This window comes from Microtus ochrogaster, chromosome 7 (genome assembly GCF_000317375.1).
Source record: "Microtus ochrogaster isolate Prairie Vole_2 chromosome 7, MicOch1.0, whole genome shotgun sequence".
In the NCBI taxonomy this organism is placed as follows: Eukaryota; Metazoa; Chordata; class Mammalia; order Rodentia; family Cricetidae; genus Microtus; species Microtus ochrogaster.
The window spans coordinates 22,947,709-22,968,053 of record NC_022014.1 but is presented as its reverse complement, the minus strand read 5'-3'; the positions used below and the strand labels follow the sequence as shown (position 1 = coordinate 22,968,053).

At 44.6% G+C, this 20,345-nt stretch overlaps 1 protein-coding gene across 1 annotated transcript in view; it reads right to left on the bottom strand.

Annotated features, from left to right (window-relative positions):
- Vps53 (VPS53, GARP complex subunit) overlaps nt 1–20,345 on the bottom strand; it is a 131,409-nt gene that overhangs the window by 106,412 nt on the left and 4,652 nt on the right. The window contains exons 2-4 of the mRNA XM_005349525.2: nt 18,868–18,948; nt 13,099–13,148; nt 10,827–10,893 (exon numbers count right to left, since the gene is read on the bottom strand). Of these exons, the coding sequence (XP_005349582.1) occupies nt 10,827–10,893; nt 13,099–13,148; nt 18,868–18,948 (198 nt within the window). The remainder of the gene's footprint in view (nt 1–10,826; nt 10,894–13,098; nt 13,149–18,867; nt 18,949–20,345) is intronic.

Genomic DNA, 20,345 nt, shown 5'->3' with positions numbered 1-20,345 from the left:
CACACACACACACACACACACACACACACACGCACACACACACATTTGAGGTCAGCCTGGATCACACAATCAGCAGCTGAAGCATTACTGCCACTTCTTAACCTGAGTAGCCCAGCAGTGAGGGGTGTGTAAGATACGTTCCTTCTCATCCTCACCACCCTACAGCAGGCATTGTCTTCATGGCTCAGATGAAAACCTGGGGCAAAGGCCGGCTGTTATGACGCACAGTTTTAATCCTGGAACTAGGGAGGCAGAGGCAGGCAGGTCTCTAAATTCAAGGCCAGCCCAGTCTTTAGACAGCCAGAGACATAGAGAAACAATCTCTTGAGAGAAAAAGAGAGAGAGAGAGAGAGAGAGAGAGAGAGAGAGAGAGAGAGAGAATATGAGAATCTGGGGCTGAAAAAAGCAGCATGTCCTACAGCAAAAATAAATTCAAAACACAATTTCGTGTGAGCAGGCCACCATCCACTGCTGTGCTGGCAACAGTGCCCGGTGACAGCAATCCTGTGAGGACTGAAACAAATGCTCACAGAGGGAAGAGGCGATAGCTACTCAGATTCCTCATGGGCTGTCTGAGAATGAGGGTTTACAGGACAAAGGGCAGAGCTCCAAAGAGGCAGCAGATGTGTCTGTGAAAACAAACAAAACAGCACCACCAGGATAGGCCAAGTACCGTGGCCTTACCTGCAATCCCAGCAGCATGTGAGAAGCTGGGGCAGGAGGACTTAGACCAAAGCCAGCCTGGGCTACTTGAAGAGACCCCGTCTCAAAACACCAAAGAGGAAGACAACGTGCAATCAAGCTTCAGGTGCAGCAAGAGGATATGTTGCCGTAATCAGATTAATCCCAGCCACACTACAAGCTAATCAAGAACCCTTGCTTCGGCTACAGCTAAGTGTTCTAGAATAGTCACATGGATTCGAGTTGTCAGCTAAAGACAGGTACCCTCAGCCACTGCGCCAGATGTAAGGAGTCCTAGTTAGGGAATGGCAGCAAGGCTCAAGCAATATGAGGGACACTATGCTTACAGAAGGCTGACAGCCAGACTGTTCCATGAATCAGTGTTGTCTGCATTCCAGAGACATGTTCAGACCACAGCAATGTTAGTCTGAAGACATTCTGAAAAGTACAATACAAAAAAAGAGACACAGATATACAGACAGACACACACACACCAGAAGGTGGAGGCAGGTGCTATGGTTTTCACCTGTAGTCTCAGCTACTAGGGAGGCTGAGGCAGAGAAATGTTCAGCCATTCTTAGTTACTAATGAGAAATAATAGCTTAAACTTCAAAACACTTATCATTTTTAAGGTGGTATATTTAGGAGGAGAAAACAAATAGCAGTTGTTATTTATTTATTCATTCATTTACTTATTTATTATGGACAGTACGCAGTATATATCAGTATGTATCAGTACGCAGCCCACACTAGCATCAAACTCATAATCTCCTTACCTCGGACTCCCAAGTGCTGGGATTGCAGATGTGCATGGGCATGCCCCGCTGGCATGATGTGTGCTCGTGTATGTATATGTCCTTTAAAACTATTGCCATTTACTTCCTTAATTAATTTTTATCAATCAATGGGCTTAATTTATGGTAGTTTGAAAGAAAATGGCCCCCACAGGCCTATGGGGAGTAGCACTATTAGGACGTATGGCGTTGTTGGAGAAAGTATATCACTGACGGTGGGCTTTGAGGTTTCAGAGGGTCAAGTCAGGCCCAGGGTCACTCTCTTCCATCTGCCTGCTGATCCAGATCCAGAGCTCTCAGCTCCCTCTCCAGCACCATGTCTGCCTGCATGCTGCCTTGTTTCCTGCCATGATGATTATGGACTAAATGTCTGAGCTGTAGGCCATTTCCAATTAAATGTTTTTTTTATAAGAGTTGCCACGGTCATGGTCTCTCTTCACAGCAACAGAAACCCTAATTAAGACAATTTTCTTCCTAAGAAAGGGTGAAATAATTTATAAACTAAAAGTGGTAGAAAGTAGGGGCTGGAAAGATGGCTCAGAGGTTAAGAGCATTGCCTGCTCTTCCAAAGGACCTGAGTTCAATTCCCAGCAACCACATGGTGGCTCACAACCATCTGTATGGGGTCTGGTGCCCTCTTCTGGCCTGCAGGCATACACACAGACAGAATATTGTATACATAATAAATAAATAAATAAATAAATAAATAAATAAATAAATAAATTTTTAAAAAGTGGTAGAAAGTAAAACATAAACACTCTTACCATTTCACTGTTGAGAACCAACTCAGCCACATACAGTAGAGCCTTAAACCCAACCTGGTTCAGTTTGGGAAACACTGTTTCTGTTCTAATACTTGAATTAGATGAGGTGCTAATTTTTTTTTGTTTGTTTGTTTTTTTTGTTTTTTGAGACAGGGTTTCTCTGTGGTTTTGGAGCCTGTCCTGGAACTAGCTCTCTAGACCAGGCTGGAGGTGCTAATTTTTGTGATGAAAAGCAGTGAATATTTTCTCCCTGGAAAGTAACACACTTTTCTGATTTGGTTCATGTGTCTTCATGATATCCCTATGACAAGTGAAGTATTATTAACTGCCTCTTCTAGAGAAAACAGAAACAGAATGATTAGGAAGCATGGCCCTGGACCAGTGAGGTGTTGCCTTGCCTAAATCCTAGCATTTAGGAGGCAGAGGCAGGAGGATCAGGAGTTCAAGACTAATCTGGGCTACATAGTGAGTTCTAGCATAGCATGGTCCATAGTGTGAGATATTGTCTTTAAAAGGGGGGAGGGGCTGGAGAAATGGATCATAGTCAAGAACTACACTGCACTTCCAGAGGATCTGAGTTAAGCTCCCAGCACTTATGTCAGGAAGCTCACAACTGCTTGCAATTCCCAGAGCACACACTTACACAGATATACACATAAATAAAAATAAATCTTAAAAAAGAGAAACAAGCAATCAAACCAACACACACACAGAGAGAGAGAGAGAGAGAGAGAGAGAGAGAGAGAGAGAGAGAGAGAGAGAGAGAGAACGCCCTGGAAAATAACCAAGAACAGGTAAGAACCATATGTTTTCTGGGCCTGGCACTTTAGACTGGAGTCAAGATGAGGAGAACAGAAGTCTCTGTTGGCAAAGCACACGGCTCTGAACCCAACCTGTTCCACTTTCTCATCTACAGCTTGAGTGAAGAGAGAGGGCACACATGGCAGGTTTGATGGTGATAAAATGGGAAGCCTCTGAGATTACAAAGATCTTGATAGGTTGAAATGATCGGGCAAAACACAAGGTACAACTAAGGGTGGGACACAAAGCCTGGTGCAGATTTTAAAGAATCTACTGCACAAATAGAGAAGAGAGTTAAATGAGGCTCGTATGAAAAAGACCTGGGGCAGTGGTGCAGAGCGCTGGGCCACAGATGTGTTTGGTTTGGCCTTTGCAGTGTTTAGGAAAAACACCAAGCCAACATTTAAGAGCTAGAAGAGGCACAGAAAAACCCAGATTCCTGGCTTCTCTTGAAAAACTGATAGATCTGGCAACTGTGGGTCTACATTCAGACCTGACCACAAGTGGGCTACAATCGACATGTGGCTGTCCCGTTGAGACCTGGCATTCACTCTCCCAAAGGAGACAGACATGAATCACATACTCTGCTTAGACTGCTTCCTTATCTTCAAGGAAGGCCATCCTTGCAACCCTCAACATGAGGGCTGCAGGACACTGACAATCAGTGAGGTCAACAAGGTGATGTGGCTGCCGGGAAGCCTATGAAACCCCCAGGGAGCAGGAGAACAGTATCTTCAGGGGTGCCACTTAACTTCTGAGGAGCTGCACCCTCCACCCCCAGAGAATCTAGAAAAATCACTGTCTTCCCTTCAGAAACATGCTTATCCATATAAAAATGTAGTTAATTTCAGGGTATTGACAAACCCGATGGTAACAGAAAGGAGTTATCTGAATGAAACACCTCGATCTTCATCAGGCCAGGTGTAGCTGCCTGCTAGACTCCATCACCCTCACCTGAGAGACTAGCTGGTCTTCCCAGCCATCTGCCTGGAATTCTGCCACAACTGCACGTGGCTTGAGGATCTCAGGAGGAGGCAGAGAATATAGGCTGGTGACGGTTAATTAAAGTGGTGCTTTAACATATGTTGCTATGGGGAAGCCATCATCTGTGTTAGATGAAGACTTTCAAGTGTGGATGCTTTGGGTCACCCACACTCCTGCCAGTAACCCCTCATCCATGCACTGTACATAAATTCAATAAACTCATCTGTTCCCCAGGGTGAACTCTGGGGACCTTACGAGGAGGGGTAGATTGTGGCCCGTGCCTCCCCAGAGAAGGAATTCTCACAACAGGGAGATAGAGCACTCCTCTGCATGTTCCCACAATGTCTATTCCTAGGGATCACACATTAAAGGGGATGCTGACAAACCCCATTCAGAGCAAAGAACAGAACAGTGAACGCTCTGGAAATTACATCAGAGTTAAGGAAGTTCAGGATGGCTATGTTAGAAAAGGAACACGACAGTCATTCTAAATGGAAGAAGCTGTAATAGGGACAAGGATTAGGTGTACCACGGTCCAGCTGGCAGAACTGAAACTGATGAGGGCCACAGCAAATATACTTCCCTATTCAGTTCAGTCTGAGAGAGAAGTTTATTGCAATTAAAGCTGATCACATCTGGAAGAGTGTGTTCTGTGGGCCGATGCAGTTGTCATCTCCCCATCTCACATACATCCATACTTCTGCAGAATCAGAAACTGTCAGAGAAGCTATCTAAAGTATTTTCAATTGGGTGGAAGCTCACACCACAATTGTCTACAGCTTTTTCCACATGTGAATTTCAGTGAGCAGAGGCACTGGGGAGGGTGGTAATAATTCTGTTCCCTTCCTAAACCTCAGCCAGGCTCTGCTCAAAGAAACAGCCATGCTGTACCCAAGCTGCACAAAGAAACAATAGCACAGGCTGACCCGGCATTGGTGATTCTCAGTGAGCTTCCTGGGAACTGCTCAAGCTTTGGCCCCTCTTGATTTCAGTGCCAGCCTTTCCCTCCCCTAACCTGCTCTGAAATTCACCACTAGCTACTTTCCAGTTGTCTGCTTCCATTCTTGGGAAGCTGCATGAATTTCTGAGCACATCAGAGCATGAACTGGCTCACTTTATCCACACATTTCCAACATTTGAACATCAAATTAAGGTTTTGGACTGATGATCTCAACAGACGAAAATGGGAAGGACTAAGTGCCACAGGAACTTTGTAAGAGCATTGTAGTTTGGTTAGAATAGGTCACAGGCTAGATCACTACATGCTGGCCCACAGGAGAGGTGGTCAACAACCAAAGGCTCTCCAAAATGTTTAGTAAGCAGATTGCCTACCAAGCAGCTGGTATTCCAGAAACTAAAAAACAGCCTTATTGAATCAATTTAAAAATCTGTCCAAATATTTTTAATTATTTATATGCATATGCCTGTGTCTATGTGTAGGTTTGTATAGGGAGTGCAATGCTCACTAGAGGCATCAGATTCCCTACAGTTGGAGTTATAGGTGGTTGTGAGCTGCCCAAGTTGAGTACTAGGAACCTCAGGTCCTACGAAAGATCAACAAGCACTCCTAACCACGGAATCATCACTCCAGCCCATGATTTATTTATTTATTAGGTATTCATTTCCAAGACAAGGTATCATTATGTAGTCCTGACTGGCCCAGAAACAGGCTGGTCTTAGATTCAGAGATCCTCCTACTTCTGTTTCCTGAGTGCTGGGATTAAAAGGTGTGCTACCATGCCCAGCCCCAAACAATAAAAAAGAAGTGTTCTCAGGGTTGGGGAGATGACTCCATTGGTAAAGTTTCAGTGAAGGGACATGAGGACCTAAGTTTGACCTCTAGCACTCCCAAATGTATCTGTGACCCCAGTGCTGGGGAGGTGGGTATCTGGGGCTTGCTGTCTAGCCACTGCTGGGGAGGTGGGTATCTGGGGCTTGCTGTCTAGCCGGCCTAGCTCAATCAATGAGCTCCAGGTTCAGTGAGAGGACCTGCATCAAAAGCAAGACCACCACACAGTAGTGCACACACACCACACACATGCACAGCACATACACCAACACAAAAGAACATTCCTGCTAACCATGTCTTTTACAAAGCCTAAGAGATGGCTCAGCGGCACGAAGGCCTAACTAGCTGAGATCAATACTGGAACCCACTACCCTCCTCCACAACAATAAATCACTGAAAACGTCTTCTAAGAGCTAGTGAAAGGCATGTCTGGAGGCATGAACCTGTAACCCTAGCACTTGAAAGGTGGAAGTAAGAGAGTTTTAAGGCCAGAAAGTATTGCATGAGACCCAGTCTCAAAAAAACAACAACAACAACAAAAAAAACCCAAAGGAACAAATAAAAAAGCAAACAAGCTCAAAGAAGACCCCACGATGTGCAATAAGGCTGAATGCTTGCTTTACACAGGTTGACAAGCTGCTCAGGGGGCTGCAGAGAGTCCATCTAGGAAGGGAAGCTTCCCTTTGTTCCTACTGCTGCTCTCCTGAGTGTTCTCAGCCTCTGAAGAAACAAGTTCTAAAAACAAACTGCTCATGTTCCATGGAAGAGGGGAGCATGGGGCCTCCTGACCTATAAAACCCAATATTCTGGCATATCCATAATCCCCTACTTTGGGCCGGTCAGCTGGAGACTCCCTTCAGCAAGCTACCCGCTGGAGTCAAGCTGTCATTCCTAGGAGCTGACAAGGACAGAACCAAGCGCACTCTGCTGAAGAAAGTCTCCACTTGAGCTGGCATTTCAATCTGCTGGAAGAGACAGATGAAGGGGATGACAGGAAAAGTGATTATTTCTTCTGGGCTTCCTCTCTGTCTGGATTCTAAGGAGACAACACAAAATTCCATCATAGACTGAAATGCGATCTAAACATTCTTGAAAATGTGATCTTGCTCTCTGAAACACAAGCTGCCGGCTGACAACCTGTGACCCATTTCCAAGGGAAGGTGGGGAGAGGCATTCCTGAGGCCATTGCTCCCCCATGCTGCTCTTTCATGGCTCACAAGTTAAAACGTAAGCAGCTAGGACATGTACGGACATAGCATGACCCAACAAGAAGTTCCGATGAATCACCAGCTCTCTTTTCATGTTCTGAGGACCTTCAACACCCGGGACTCTCCCAAGTGTTTTAAGGTTTCTGCAAGCCCTTCTAAATGTAGGCTGAATCACAAAATACAGCAGTGCTATTCCAAGCAGCAGTAAACTGGGCCTATTCACACACAAACCATGGGCTGGAGGTGCAACTTGGTGATAGAACTATGCACAGTTGCCTAGCATTCAGGAAGCCCCCGTCTTATCCCGAGCACTGAATACCCCTCACCAAATCAAACTTTATACCACCTAAAGCAAGACTAAAATGAAGCTTTTGCAGCCAAGGGCAAGAGCGTTTGTCTATTCACGATGAATGATCTAAGACATACCAAATGTTCACTTCAGTTGCATGAAGGACTGCCTGGACTCAAGTGTAAGATGAAAACGACGGTTCCTGCTTTCAAGGAGCCTACAAAAGAGCTAAGGGGCCAAGAGCTATTCATTAGTAAGTCAAGGGAGACCACGGACTCAGGAGGCCAGGCACAGCGGAGGGCTGGGGGTGACAAGTGACAAGCAGAAGTACACACATCTGTTTCTTCTCTGCAGATGAAGAGAGGGTCAGATGAAGGTCAAGTCTCCGTGGGCCCAAAATTCTGAATCCTTTGGTGTTTTTCAGATGGGACAAATAAAATATTATGAAAAAATTAGCATTTGAGTTAGCCCTTAATGCATAAAGTTTTGAAATTTAAAAACTGGAAGAAAGGGAGACAAAACCAAACCAAAAAAGCCCACTTCAGGCCTTAGTAGTGAGAAGTGATTATTGATCTGACAGGTCTGGACTCCCTGCTGAGAGGCAAACTTAAGAGGGATTGTCTAGATCAGGCTAATAAACCAGGAAAACCCACCCTAAATTCTATGGGCTGGGTGCTAGACTGAATAGAGTAGAAACTGAACTCAGTAACAGCACTGACCCCTCTCTGCCTGACTGTGGATGCAGTGTGACTCAGTTCCTGCTGCCGTGGCTTCCGGGTCAGGATGGACTGGATCCCCTCAGACTGGAGTCAGAATAATCCCTTCCTCCCTTAAATTGCTCCCTGTTGGGTGTTTCGCCACAGTGATGATAATGAACACAGAACCAGAGAACTACACAGGCATGGGTCAGAAAGCAGGCGGCATGTGGCGGAGCAGGAAGTTTTCCTTGCTTAGAACAAAGGAAGAGACAGAGTTGGAAACGTCGACGGCAGCCTCAAGCAGCAAGTAAGGGACAAGTAAGGGAACGTGCCCGACTTCACTGGCATGTCAGAAGATAGCGTGTTCTGAGAGGCCAATGCCACGACCAGACACGAGAAATGGAAGCTAATCAGCAAAATGAGGGAACCTTCCTCCTCTCTATACTTCTAAGTTCCTATTTACATGGGACCTGTTAGACGAGAACAAAGTAGTGAACACTAAGATCCTGGGAGAGTCCAGGAAACAGGATGACTTAAGGAGTTAACACAGCAACAGACAGCGGTGATGAGACAAAGGATGAAGACGGGCTACATGCTGACAGAAAAGAGAAGGGTATGTCAAGAGGGAAAAGAATGACAGCCATAAAATGTAGGAAAGCAGAAATGGATAAAACTAACAATGGGGCTGGGGCAATGGCTCAACAGGTAAGGTACTTGGTTCTCAGGCATGAGGACCTGCGTTCAGTCCCCAGCACCCATGGAAAAGCCAGGTGCAGCAATGCACACTTGCCATCCCCGCACTGGGGGTGCAGAGACAGAAGGATCTATGCGGGCTTGCTGGCCAGTTTAGTCAATTGGTGAGCTCAAGGTTCCGTGAGCTGCTCTGCCACACAAGGGGGCTGGAAGATGGCTCAGCGGTTAGGAGCACTTAATGCTCTTGAAGAGGACCCACGAAGCTAGCAAACACAGCTCTGACAGGTCTTGCCCTTCTCTCCCATCCCCTCTGCCTGTTTTAGACAGTTAGGTTACATTCCTGAAGCTAGTCCCTTCTTTGGCCACTTCCTTCTTCTGAGGCTAACTACCAAGGTCCAGCAATCAATGTATTGAAGTCCAGCAATCAAAAGCCCCCTTCAACTCATTTAATTAATGTGCCCAATCAAAATTAAACACTTCATCCTGACACGGGGCTTCCCATTTTACCTTTATAAACCACCATTTGCCTATGGGCTAAGTCTGTCTCCTCTCTATCCAGACAGTTCTTTGTCTTTCGGGACAAATACCCCTGCCCTGTCTCTCTTGTTCCCTTCCCCTTCTCCCTTGTCCTCCATCTCCTGTTTTTGTCTCTTGTTTCCTGCCCTCTGTCCCTCTGGGACAAATAAATCTTAGTGCTAAGAACTTGGTTGTGGGGGTCTGGAGCTGATACTCTTCCTTTCACTGAGTCCAGTTTCCAGCACCCATCTGGTGGCTTACAACCATCTGTAGCTCCATTCAAGGGGTGTGACACCCTCTTTTGACCGACACATGTGCACCAGGTACATACATGATGCAAATACGTGAGGCAAAACATGCATGCACATAAAATAAAAATAAATATAAAAAACTTCAAATAAATAAAAAGCAACAATAACAACAACAAAACCAACTAAAAAATGTAAGAGTCAAGACACCTTTGAGGGCTGGAGAGATGGCTCAGAGGTTAAGAGCATTGCCTGCTCTTCCAAAGGTCCTGAGTTCAACTCCCAGCAACCACATGGTGGCTCACAACCATCTGTAATGAGGTCTGGTGCCTTCTTCTGACCTGCAGGCATACATGCAGACAGAATATTGTATACATAATAAATAAATATTTAAAAAAAAAAAAGACAGCTTTGAGCCCTCAGCAGCAGGAACGGGGATGTTGCCGCTGAGGAAATGTGTACCTAGAATTGGACCCTGTCTTACACTCTAACCCTGAGCAGTCTAAGAGCTGTTTTCAGAAGTTGTACTGCACTATACTGTACTATAAACTGTCACAGAGCTGGTCACGGCAGGCTGCAGTTGTAATCCCAAGAACTCAGCAGGCCAAAGTGGGAGAACTGGGAGTCTGAGGCCAGCCTCGGCGATGCAGTTAACACTGTCTCAAAAACACCAAGGGCTGGGCCGTGGCTCAGTGATCTAGTGTGCACAAGGCCCTGGGTCTGACCCCCAGTGCTGCAAAAAGCTGAGGAGGACAAACGAGAGGAGTGGACATCCCAACAGCGCACAGCTGACACCGCAGAGGGGAAAGGCGTGCTCAGCACTGTTGCCATGACGGCCACCTCTGACATACAGACTCCAGGTAACATCTGCCCTTGGGAGAGAAGAGTACCTCCTCTCCACAGGCTTCTTCCCCCTTTACTCCCTCACAACGGTCCTCTGTCGTGAGGAGGAAGGGAACTACACCACACTGAAATGAATGTAGCCCTGCTGGATGGTGGGACAGGCATGAGGAACCATGGCTGCCTCGCAGCAACCAAACTGACAGACAAAAGCAGGGGCTAGAGGTAGGCCCAGGACATAGGGCCTGTCGTGTCTGTGAGGGTGAAAAACTAGGACCCTTCCGTTTGTCCATTATAGCCTGCAGGCTGCTGTTCCTGAGTGAGCTGTGTATTAATAATACATGGTCTGGTCTGGAGGACACTGAGTGAGAGATCATGGCTGGCCTGGAGATACTACCCTTGTCGTGGTGAGGCTTCCTGCTGTATATGGACAGACTAACTGAGCAACATTTTGGTCATGTGGGGTTTTAGTCTCTATGAAATTGAGGATGGTAACTAATGCAAAGGGATGCATCACTTACTTGCCTTCCATCCTGCCCCACATTTGTCTGACCTCTTACGACAGTCCGGATATTGTCATCCAGTCTCCTGGAAAAAAAAAGGTAGGATACAAGTCATTCAAACAAACTCAACTCTGGGTAAACCAAAAGAAACAGAAAATCAGTAATTCACTTATCAACTTTCGCTGATTGCAACTATTTAACGCAGGAAACCACATGAGCACAGGCAACGGAAGAATGAGGCCTCGGACCAGGGGGCACCACAATACAAGAAGTCACCACCAGTGCAGATTTAGGATTACCTTTGCTTAAAAACTGGTGAGTGAGTTCATATTCAGAAGCTGGCTGAAAGGACCAATAAAACTGTAAATGGTTTTCACAGAGTAAATTAGCAATGACAAAGTTACAGATGTTTTAGAGAAATAAGCCAGCAAATTCAAATTAGCAACCGCAAAATCCCTGCTTTGGTGACCTTAAAGTAGTAAAGAGCTGGTGTAATTCATGCAATCAGTGCTTGCTCTTCGTGCCCTGATGTGCAGCCTGTCAGAGGCAGATCTACAGCTTCCGGGATGTCTTTTCCCAGGGGCTCAGCAAGGGCTTCTGCGTGGAATTCACCAGAGGAATTTCTATCAGCCGGCTTCATTTTGCACTTGAAGAATCTATTTAAGGTATGGTAGCAGGAATGCAGGAAATAGCTAGCTGACAGGGCTCTCTGGATTGCCAGGATGTTTCTACTTTCTATATAAACTCTGTTAACTTTGAGGTCTCTTCTAGAGTCATTACAGCTGAAGCCAACAAAACAAGGCTTTTTTTAAAAAATTTACTTATTTTATTATTTTATGTGTGTGAATGTTTTGCCTGCATGTATGTATTGTACCATGTGCATGCCTAGGGCATTTAGAGGTCAGAAGGTGTCAGATCCCTGGGACTGGAATTACAGGTGGTTGTGAGTAGCAATGTGGATACTGGTAACCAAACCCAGGTCCTCTGCAAGAGCAACAGATGATCTTAACCCCTGAGCCTTCTCTCTAGCTTACCCTTGTGTTTCCTAAGGCACCACTAGGACAATACATTTATAGGTCAGTGCCCTATACTGAAAGATCTAAAGAATGTTAGGGAAACAAACTTATCTTCCAGACTCAAAATGAATGTTTTCCATTTTCAAAATGAGTTTTCTCACCAAAAATCAAACAAAAATAAGATGGACGTGGTGGCACACACCTTAATTCCAGCATTCGGGAGGCAGAAGCAGGCAGAAGAAGCAAGCAGTGCTCTGAATTGGTCTACAGAATAAGTTCCAGTACAGCCAGGGACTTCACAGAAAGATCCTGTCTCAATTAAAAAAAATCTCCAAAATATATTTGAAGCATACTTACATAATGAAAACACAAATTCCTAAACCTAGACCTGGATAAGCCAGAACAAGGCCACTGGGCAGGAAGAACCTGATGATAACATGGACAGTCTTTAATTCTGGACCACATTCAAGTCAACCGGCAAATCCAGTACCACTGTTCCGGGTAACTAACAGATATAACCCCATCTCCAATTCTGAGTCATAGCACTACAAAAGGTAGGCCTAGTAAAGAATAAAACTATTAAATATTGTAGAAAAGTTCTTGCCTCCTTTGAAAGTTAACTCTTCCTCCTCCTCCTCCTCTTTCTCCTGCTCCTCCTCCTCTTCCTCCTCCTTCTTCTTTCTTTATTTTTTATTTTTGATAAGGTCTCATGTATCCCAGGCAGGTCTCAAACCTTGAACTTCTGACTGTCTCTCCTCTAGCTCCCACATGCTAAGACTAGAGGTGTGTGCACCCACTCCTGGTTTATGGGTTTGTGGCATGCTTAGGACTAAATCCGGGGCTTCATGGATGCCGGGTTAGCACTCTACTGAATTACATCGCCAGCCCTGATGAACTGATTTGTTTCGTTTTGTTTTAGAACAGGGTCTCACTGTACGGTCCTGGCTGGCTGGGAACTCACTATATAAAACAGGGTGACTTGGATCTCAGAGATCCCCTTGCGTTTACTCCCAAATGCTGGGGTGAAAGGTGTGCACTACCACGGCCTGTCTGATGACCACTTTTTTAACAGTCTGTTCCAGTTTCCTTCACTATGTGTGGGAAGTTAAACCCTGGCCAAAGAACTGAGCTCCTTGCCATAGAGTTTGCATGAAAACCCACAAGAAATAATTATTTTTAAATTTGAGATTTTAGAGCTTTCATCAAAAAAATGTGATTCAGATATGAATAAATTAACATGCTTTTTTAATTAACAATCATATGATGTTACTTACCTTATTTTCAGTCTAATTTTATTCACGACATCATCTATGTTTGCCAGAGACTACAATGAAGAAAAAAGAGTGCTGGCTGTTAGTCCACTTCCTGGGGTTCTCTTTCGCAGGGAAATGATGATACCTCAAAGTTTAATCTTGATCCTACATTTAATTCTTTAAAAAAATCATCCTATTTTAAAAATTGACTTTGGTTTTGTGTATATGTGCACATGTGTGTATGTACATATGCATGTTTGCACAGCCTGTGAGCACACAGATGTGCAGTCTTCCTCAGTCACTCACTCTCCACCTTACATGTTGAGGCAAGGTCTCTCACTGGACCCAGAGCTCAGCAATTCATCTAGTCTTCCCTTCTAGCTTGCTCTGGAGACCCCTGTCTCCACCTCCTAAGTGTTGAGATTACCGCCATGCTCAGTGTCTACATGAGTTCCAGGACAGACAGTGTGGCAAGAGAAACCCTGTCTCAAACAAACAAACAAATGACATACCTCTCTATAATACATTACCCTTCACTAAAAAAATAAGTTATTTTTATGGATGTATATGAGTTAGGAAAATGTCTGGAAAACCATATACTGTAACATGCCAGTGGATGGAATCTAGAAAATCTGAATTAGTAGCTTAAGGGAAGGAATAATTTCAATGTTTCTTCTTTTTGCCTCTGAGTATTTGCCTACAATTCTAATTCAGTTAGAATGACTGTCACAGAATAGTAAAACAAATGGACCTTGAGAGAAAATGTGGTGCAATGGTGCCCCCTGGTGGAAGATGGAAAGGACAGCAATTTTCTAATTCCCCTTTCTTCTCCAACAGAAACTTTCTCAGGAGGAACTATGCTTATAAATTGCTTCTGGCTCTCTGCTGACAGGAGGAAGCCAGAAGCCTTCCAGGAACAGACCTGAGGCGCCACAGTAGTCTATCCACATCTCTCCTTTTAAGCCAAGGTTTACTCTCAACTTTCAGAAATCCAAGAGCAGTCAGAGAGAGGTGAAATTCAGAAAAGAAAAGCTGCTTTAAATGGGCAATCCAAGGCAATGGGGTGAGTTTAGTCCTATTGTTAGGACTTTAAATGGGCAATCCAAGGCAATGGTGTGAGTTTAGTCCTATTGTTAGGTTCATCCCCTCAAACTGGGATGTTTGTGACTGGGTGTGATTTAAATCACCATCACTGTAGGAACAGCCAATGAGTTGCCCAGGACCTCATGCCTGGCCCACCTCTGCCACTGCCAACTTGCTAAAGGGCAGCTCTTCAACGTCCCTGAGTTTCTAAAAGGGAAAAAAATGGGTGTAACAGTTCCTGGCCTGCTAACTCTGCTGGAACTCACTCTTAAAACAACAACAATGACTGTCTCTTGAGTGCTGGGATTAGGTGTGCATATATATTATATTTAAGTATATATTCTTTCTATTATGTTTTAAAATGCTACTGTACATCTGCATAATTATCTTGGGTGATTCTTAGAAAACAATGCTGTAGTCTAACCAAGAACTTCTTGTCTAAGGACTATCACATTCAAGAAATGTGTATAGAGTCTTTAAAATATTTTGTAGGGGTGGGGGGAACTGGAGAGATAGCTCATCAGTTAGGTGCACTTGCTGTTCTTCCAGAAGACCTGAATTCAGTTCCCAGCACCATGTCAGGCACCTCATAATAGCCAGTAAATCCGGCTCAAGGGACTCTGACAACCGCTTCTGACCACTGCAGGCACCGAGCACACATAATATACACAGAGACATATATACATGCATGAATAAAAAATAAACATCATTATTAAACTTAATTTACTTGTGCACATGCGCACAAGTACCATGGCTTAAGTGTAAAGGTCAAAGGACAGTTTGTGAGTCTGTTCTCTTCTGTTATATGGGTCCTCAGACTTAGTGGCAGGTGTTTTTCCCTGCTGTGCCTTCTCAACAGTCCATGTATATAATCTCTTCTCTTCTTTTCTCTTCTCTTCCTCTGTCTGTCTCTTTCTGTCTCTCTGCCTCTCTCTCTCTCTCTCTCTCTCTCTCTCTCTCTTTCACACACACACATACACACACACACACACACACACACACTCACACACACACCCAAGTTTTAAAAAATATTTTAAAACCTGGTTGTGGTAGTTCATGCCTTTAATCCCAGCACTCAAGAGGCAGAGGCAGGAATATCTCTGTGAGTTCAAGGCCAGCCTGGTCTACAAATCCTGTTCTAAGACAGTCAAGGTTGTTACACAGAGAAATTCTAACTCAAAAAAACCAAAAACACCACCAACAACAATTTATGTTAGTAAATTGTGATTAAGAGCACTGGCTGCTCTTGCAGAGAACCCAGATTTGGTTCCCAGCATCCACACTGATGGCTCCCCACATCTGTAGCTCTAGTTCCAGGGGATCCCACACCCTCTCTCAACGTTGTCTTCCGGGCTCTAACACATGTGGTGTACTTACATGCAGGTATAACACTTATATACATAAAATAAAAATGTTTTTAATTAGTATTTGAGAAATCTGAATGATGGCAGTTAGGAATTTGTCATCACACCTTTCTAAATCAGGGACACTACCAAAATTAATATGGTTTATATACTCATGTATAATTATGTATATAGTGGATATAATTATACATTATAAAATTGTTTTAATTACAAATATAAAATATTTATAAGGTATTTAAAATTGTTAAAACATATACATGACCAAAAATCTAGACGATAAGAGCGTGCAGTGAATGCAGGCTTTCGCTTGCCCTGTGCTGCCCGACCGCAGCTTCTCCACTTTCTCAGTCTGAGTAAAGAGCACATCCACCCAAGGGTAGACTGCTCCGTGCCTTTTCACTCAGCCACGTGCTGGGAGGACACTTCACACCAGTGATACTGACTGCACTCCAGTGCCATTTCTTGAATTTGATAGTCCTGAGACAGGAAGGTCTTGGTTAAACCATAACACTGTTTTCTAAGAGTTACCCAAAATAATTATGCAGGTGTACACCTGCATTTTAAAATCAGAGGGGCAGTGAGACGGCTCAGCAGGCAAAAGAACTTGCTGTGCAAGCCTGCCAAGTGTGATTCCTGGCCCCTCCAGTGGATGGGGAGAATGAACTCCAAAAGCTGTCCTCTGACCTCCAGGAGCACACTGGAGCAAATAAGCCTGCACACACACATGCATACAAAAATAAATAAACAGCAAAGACCTGGAGACAAGGCCCATTGCAAGAAAAAGATTAGGTCATAAGGGCATATTTATCTGATGGCCCTTCTGCCATCCCTAGAAACACTGGACAGGCAGGTTAGAAGACAACAAGGACCTGGCAGTCCACAGTCATCAAAAGAACAGAAAAGAGGAGTCAGGGCATAGCTCAGTGGTAGAGCACTTGGCTAGCATGCATGAAGTCCTAGATTCAATCCCTAACTCTCCCGCCCCCTTTCTCTGTCACTCACTCAAAAAGATCCTACACTTCATTAGCTGATAAACTCACAGTCTTCCTATGGACAGGCATGAGGGAGAGGGAAGAGTGCTAACCTTTAGTGTGGCCACTTCACAGAAATTCTTTTCCTTGACCCCCTGAGCTGTATGAGGCACACAATCCTCCTCCTCCAGGTCGGTTAATAAAATTCAGGAAGTCGATTCTGACAGGACAGATCTTTGTCTAAAGTTGTGGAGATCTGATTCTATTCACTGTTCATACATATCTACATTGATATCTAGATATCAATAGATCGGATAGACAGACAGACAGACAGAGAGACAGATCCATCCTTGGGCTTGTTTTAGGTGCTGGTGCCTGGTGCACACTGAGCTATACCCCCAGGGCATGCTACCTAGGTGCAATGATTGACCTTCTTTTTCACAGTGTCTGAGGGAGCTGACAAGCCCCAAGTTCAGCACAGCCTTCAATGCCGTGGGAGTCTTCCCTGGAGCTGGAGGAAAGGCCCGAGGGAATGCAGAGACTGCACACACCATTGGAAGATATACATCTTCTCTGACAATTCATCTGGTTTGATGGTAATGGGGTTGTACTGTTAAATGTATCCATTACTGAAACGCATTTCCTTCATTCTGATAATCCAGGAAAATGGCCATTTCCTTGGGAAGGTGTACGTGCTGTGCGTATTCCGTCCTGCTCTTCTTTCTAGGCAAACTGATGCTTTAAGATACGAATCCGGGGAACTTGTCACCTGGGGTTTGTTTGTTCTTTTCTTTTTTTCCTTTTCTCTTTTTTCTTGATAACAAAGACTCAGAGCATCTTGAGATCAGTAAAACTTCTCTTTTTGTAATTATTTTTTTAGACATGATTTTGCCATTAGTCAAGGCTGGCCTTAAATTCATGACCCTCCTACAGTAGGGTTCCAGGTGTGTACCAGAGTTAAAATGTCAAAAAAGTTTATTTGGTTTATTTAATGTGTCCGCATCTTCAGATAAACTCTCCTCCAGCCCCACCAAATTAGGCAGAGGAAGCACTTTTACTGAGTAAATGAATGAATGCATTTTACCTACATAGGCCTCTACTTAATCCCTTCACGCACACACTGGGCAGCTCCATGTCAGGTTGTGATCTCTCCATCCAGCCTCTTCACGAGGCTCTCAGCATCACTCCTCACTTGTCCTTCTGCTCCTCCTGTAGAATGACCTGCTTCCCTGTCTTCCTGCCTTTATTTCTGGTAGAGCAGTGTTTCACTAGACTGCCACAGGCCTGCTCCTCTGTCTCTTAGGTCTCCGTATAAGAGGAGCCGCCTCAGAGCAAGCCTCCCTTTAGGCTCTTAAAAGGCCTCGTCCATGCCACCATGTTTGGCAGCTACACTTGCTCCCAACAGATCATCAGCCATACTGGATCACTTCTTGTTGATTTATTCCTTGTCTTCCTTCCCACACTGCACCCCGTGAGACCGGAACTAACATGCATGTTGCCCACTTCTCTCTAGTTTCTTAAACAGTCTCCAGTACCTAGCGTACTCCATAAATGACTGGGAGTCTGGCTGGCTGGCTGGCTGAATAAACGGACCCTTCGAGAACTGGCTGACAGCTCCTGGGTTCTGATCTTCCTAAGAAAGTTCTTGTCTCTGCACTGCACTCCTGTCCCTTCCGCTTTGATCACACACACCTCGGTGGCAATGATGCATTCCCGTGCCCAGAACAGTGACTGACAGCACATGACAGCTGCCCAGTAAACATCTGCTTAGTGAAGAAATGAAAAACCCAAAGTCATCTGTCACCCAGTGCCAGTGAGGCAGAGGCAATAGGAGCATTCTGGCTATACAGTGAAGACCATGCTGTGCTATATTAGACCCTGTCTAGAAAGAAAGAGAGAAAAAGGATGGCAGGAAGGAAGAAGGGAGGGGGAGAGAAGGTGGGCGGGTGGGCCAAAGTCTCCCTGGTCTTTCCTAAATTTTCTGGCTTCTAACTCTGGATTACTGTAAAAAAAAAACCCATCTAGGCAAATCACACAAGAGAATATAAGCAAAATGTCTACAACTTTACATTTTAAATGTTGCTTTGTAAGTTGGAGTTTATCCTGCCTGCCTTGCTCCCACTTTTCCCTCCTATAAGTCCCCAATTTATAACACAGACTTCAGTGAGGGCTGAGGGAGACTCTCACAAACTAGAGGTGCCAAACTTCTCAAACTATGCTCAGCAAACAAAGAACCCCATGCTACTTGGCTAATTGACCCAGTCAGTTACACTTGAACTTAAGTGATTTGAACTTAATGTCATCTGTTTATCACACCAATCACAACACACAAAGCCATCAGGAAGAAGGAAAACCTAAAGCTGTTTACTTACTTGCTCTGTTGGAAACAGAGTATTGATGTACTCAACGGCGTTGAAGTCAGCTTGATCAAGAGGATCCTGGCTTGGAAATACCTACGTATTAACAGAAGGTTATTGTTTAAAACCATGGTGGACACCACAGATAAGCACAGGTTTATTTGGGCTTTTTTCGTTTTGGTTTTTGTTCCAATTAGAAGGAACAGGACCAGCAAGATGACTCAGGAGCAAAGGTACTAGTCAAGCAAGCCTAGCAACCGGAGTTGGATCCCCAGAATCCAACCTCACAAAGTTGTCCTCTGACCTCCACATAAATGCTATGACATGAGCACCCACACATCACATCGCGTACACACAGAGAATACTACTAAAACAAGGGAATAAAATTATAAAAATAGGGGATTCAAAATTCAATCTTTGTATTAAACAGCAGGTTCTTGAAGACAAAAAAAAAACAAAATTTCACCTTTTTTTTTTTTTTTTTTTCAAGACAGTTTCTCTGTAGCTTTGGAGTCTGTCCTGGAACTTGCTCTGTAGACCAGGCTGGCCTCAAACTCACAGAGATTCACCTGTTTCTGCCTCCCAAGTGCTGGGATTAAAGGCGATCACCACTATTACCTGGCCCAAAATTTCCAACTTTTTCATTTTATAATGCTTCACATACAATGGATACTCAAGAAAATATGGGACACAGGTATTGAGGAAACACGAGAGGAAAGCCGCTAGAAGACAGGGGCCAAGAAGCATCAAGCAGTGCCGGCAACCATCAGAAGCAAGAAGAGCCAACCAAGAGTCTTTCTGAGTCTTCTGAGCGAGTACAGGCCTGCAGATGCTGTTTTTTGACACTGTTTGTTGTTTTGGTCTTTGAGAGATGAGCTATGTATATGTAGTTCAGGCTACCCTGCAACTCATTATAAGGCCCAGGTTGGCTTTGAACTGGTCCTCCTTCCTGCCTTAACCTCCCAAGTACTTGGATTACAGGGGTATGCTAGAATGCCTGGCTCCTGCTAATATTTTTGATTCAAGATTTCGGACTTCCAAAACTGCGACAGAAAAAAAAGATATATATACACACACACACAGTTGTATGTCAGAAGAAACCAGTTCTGGGATGAGGACACGATGATTTCATTTAACACCTGCAGTGCTAGGTATTACACACTGAAGATTGCAATGTCAGCCCTCCCACAGTAGAGGACACAGAAACCCTCTCCTGGGCAGCTGCAGTCACGTGAATTTCACCGTTCACTATTTTCTTATTTATGTCTGTGCAGTCACATGTTGTGTCACAAAGCCTGCAGCCCAATCAAGGGGCATTCGGGCATTCAAGGTCACCGTCAGTTACACAGCAAGTCTGAAGGAGCCTGAATGAGTTATAGGAGACTCTGGCTCAAAAAGGAAGGAAGGGAGGGAGGGAGGGAGGGAGAGAGAGAGAGAGAGAGAGAGAGAGAGAGAAAGAGAGAGAGAGAGAGAAAGAAAGAAAGAAAGGACTC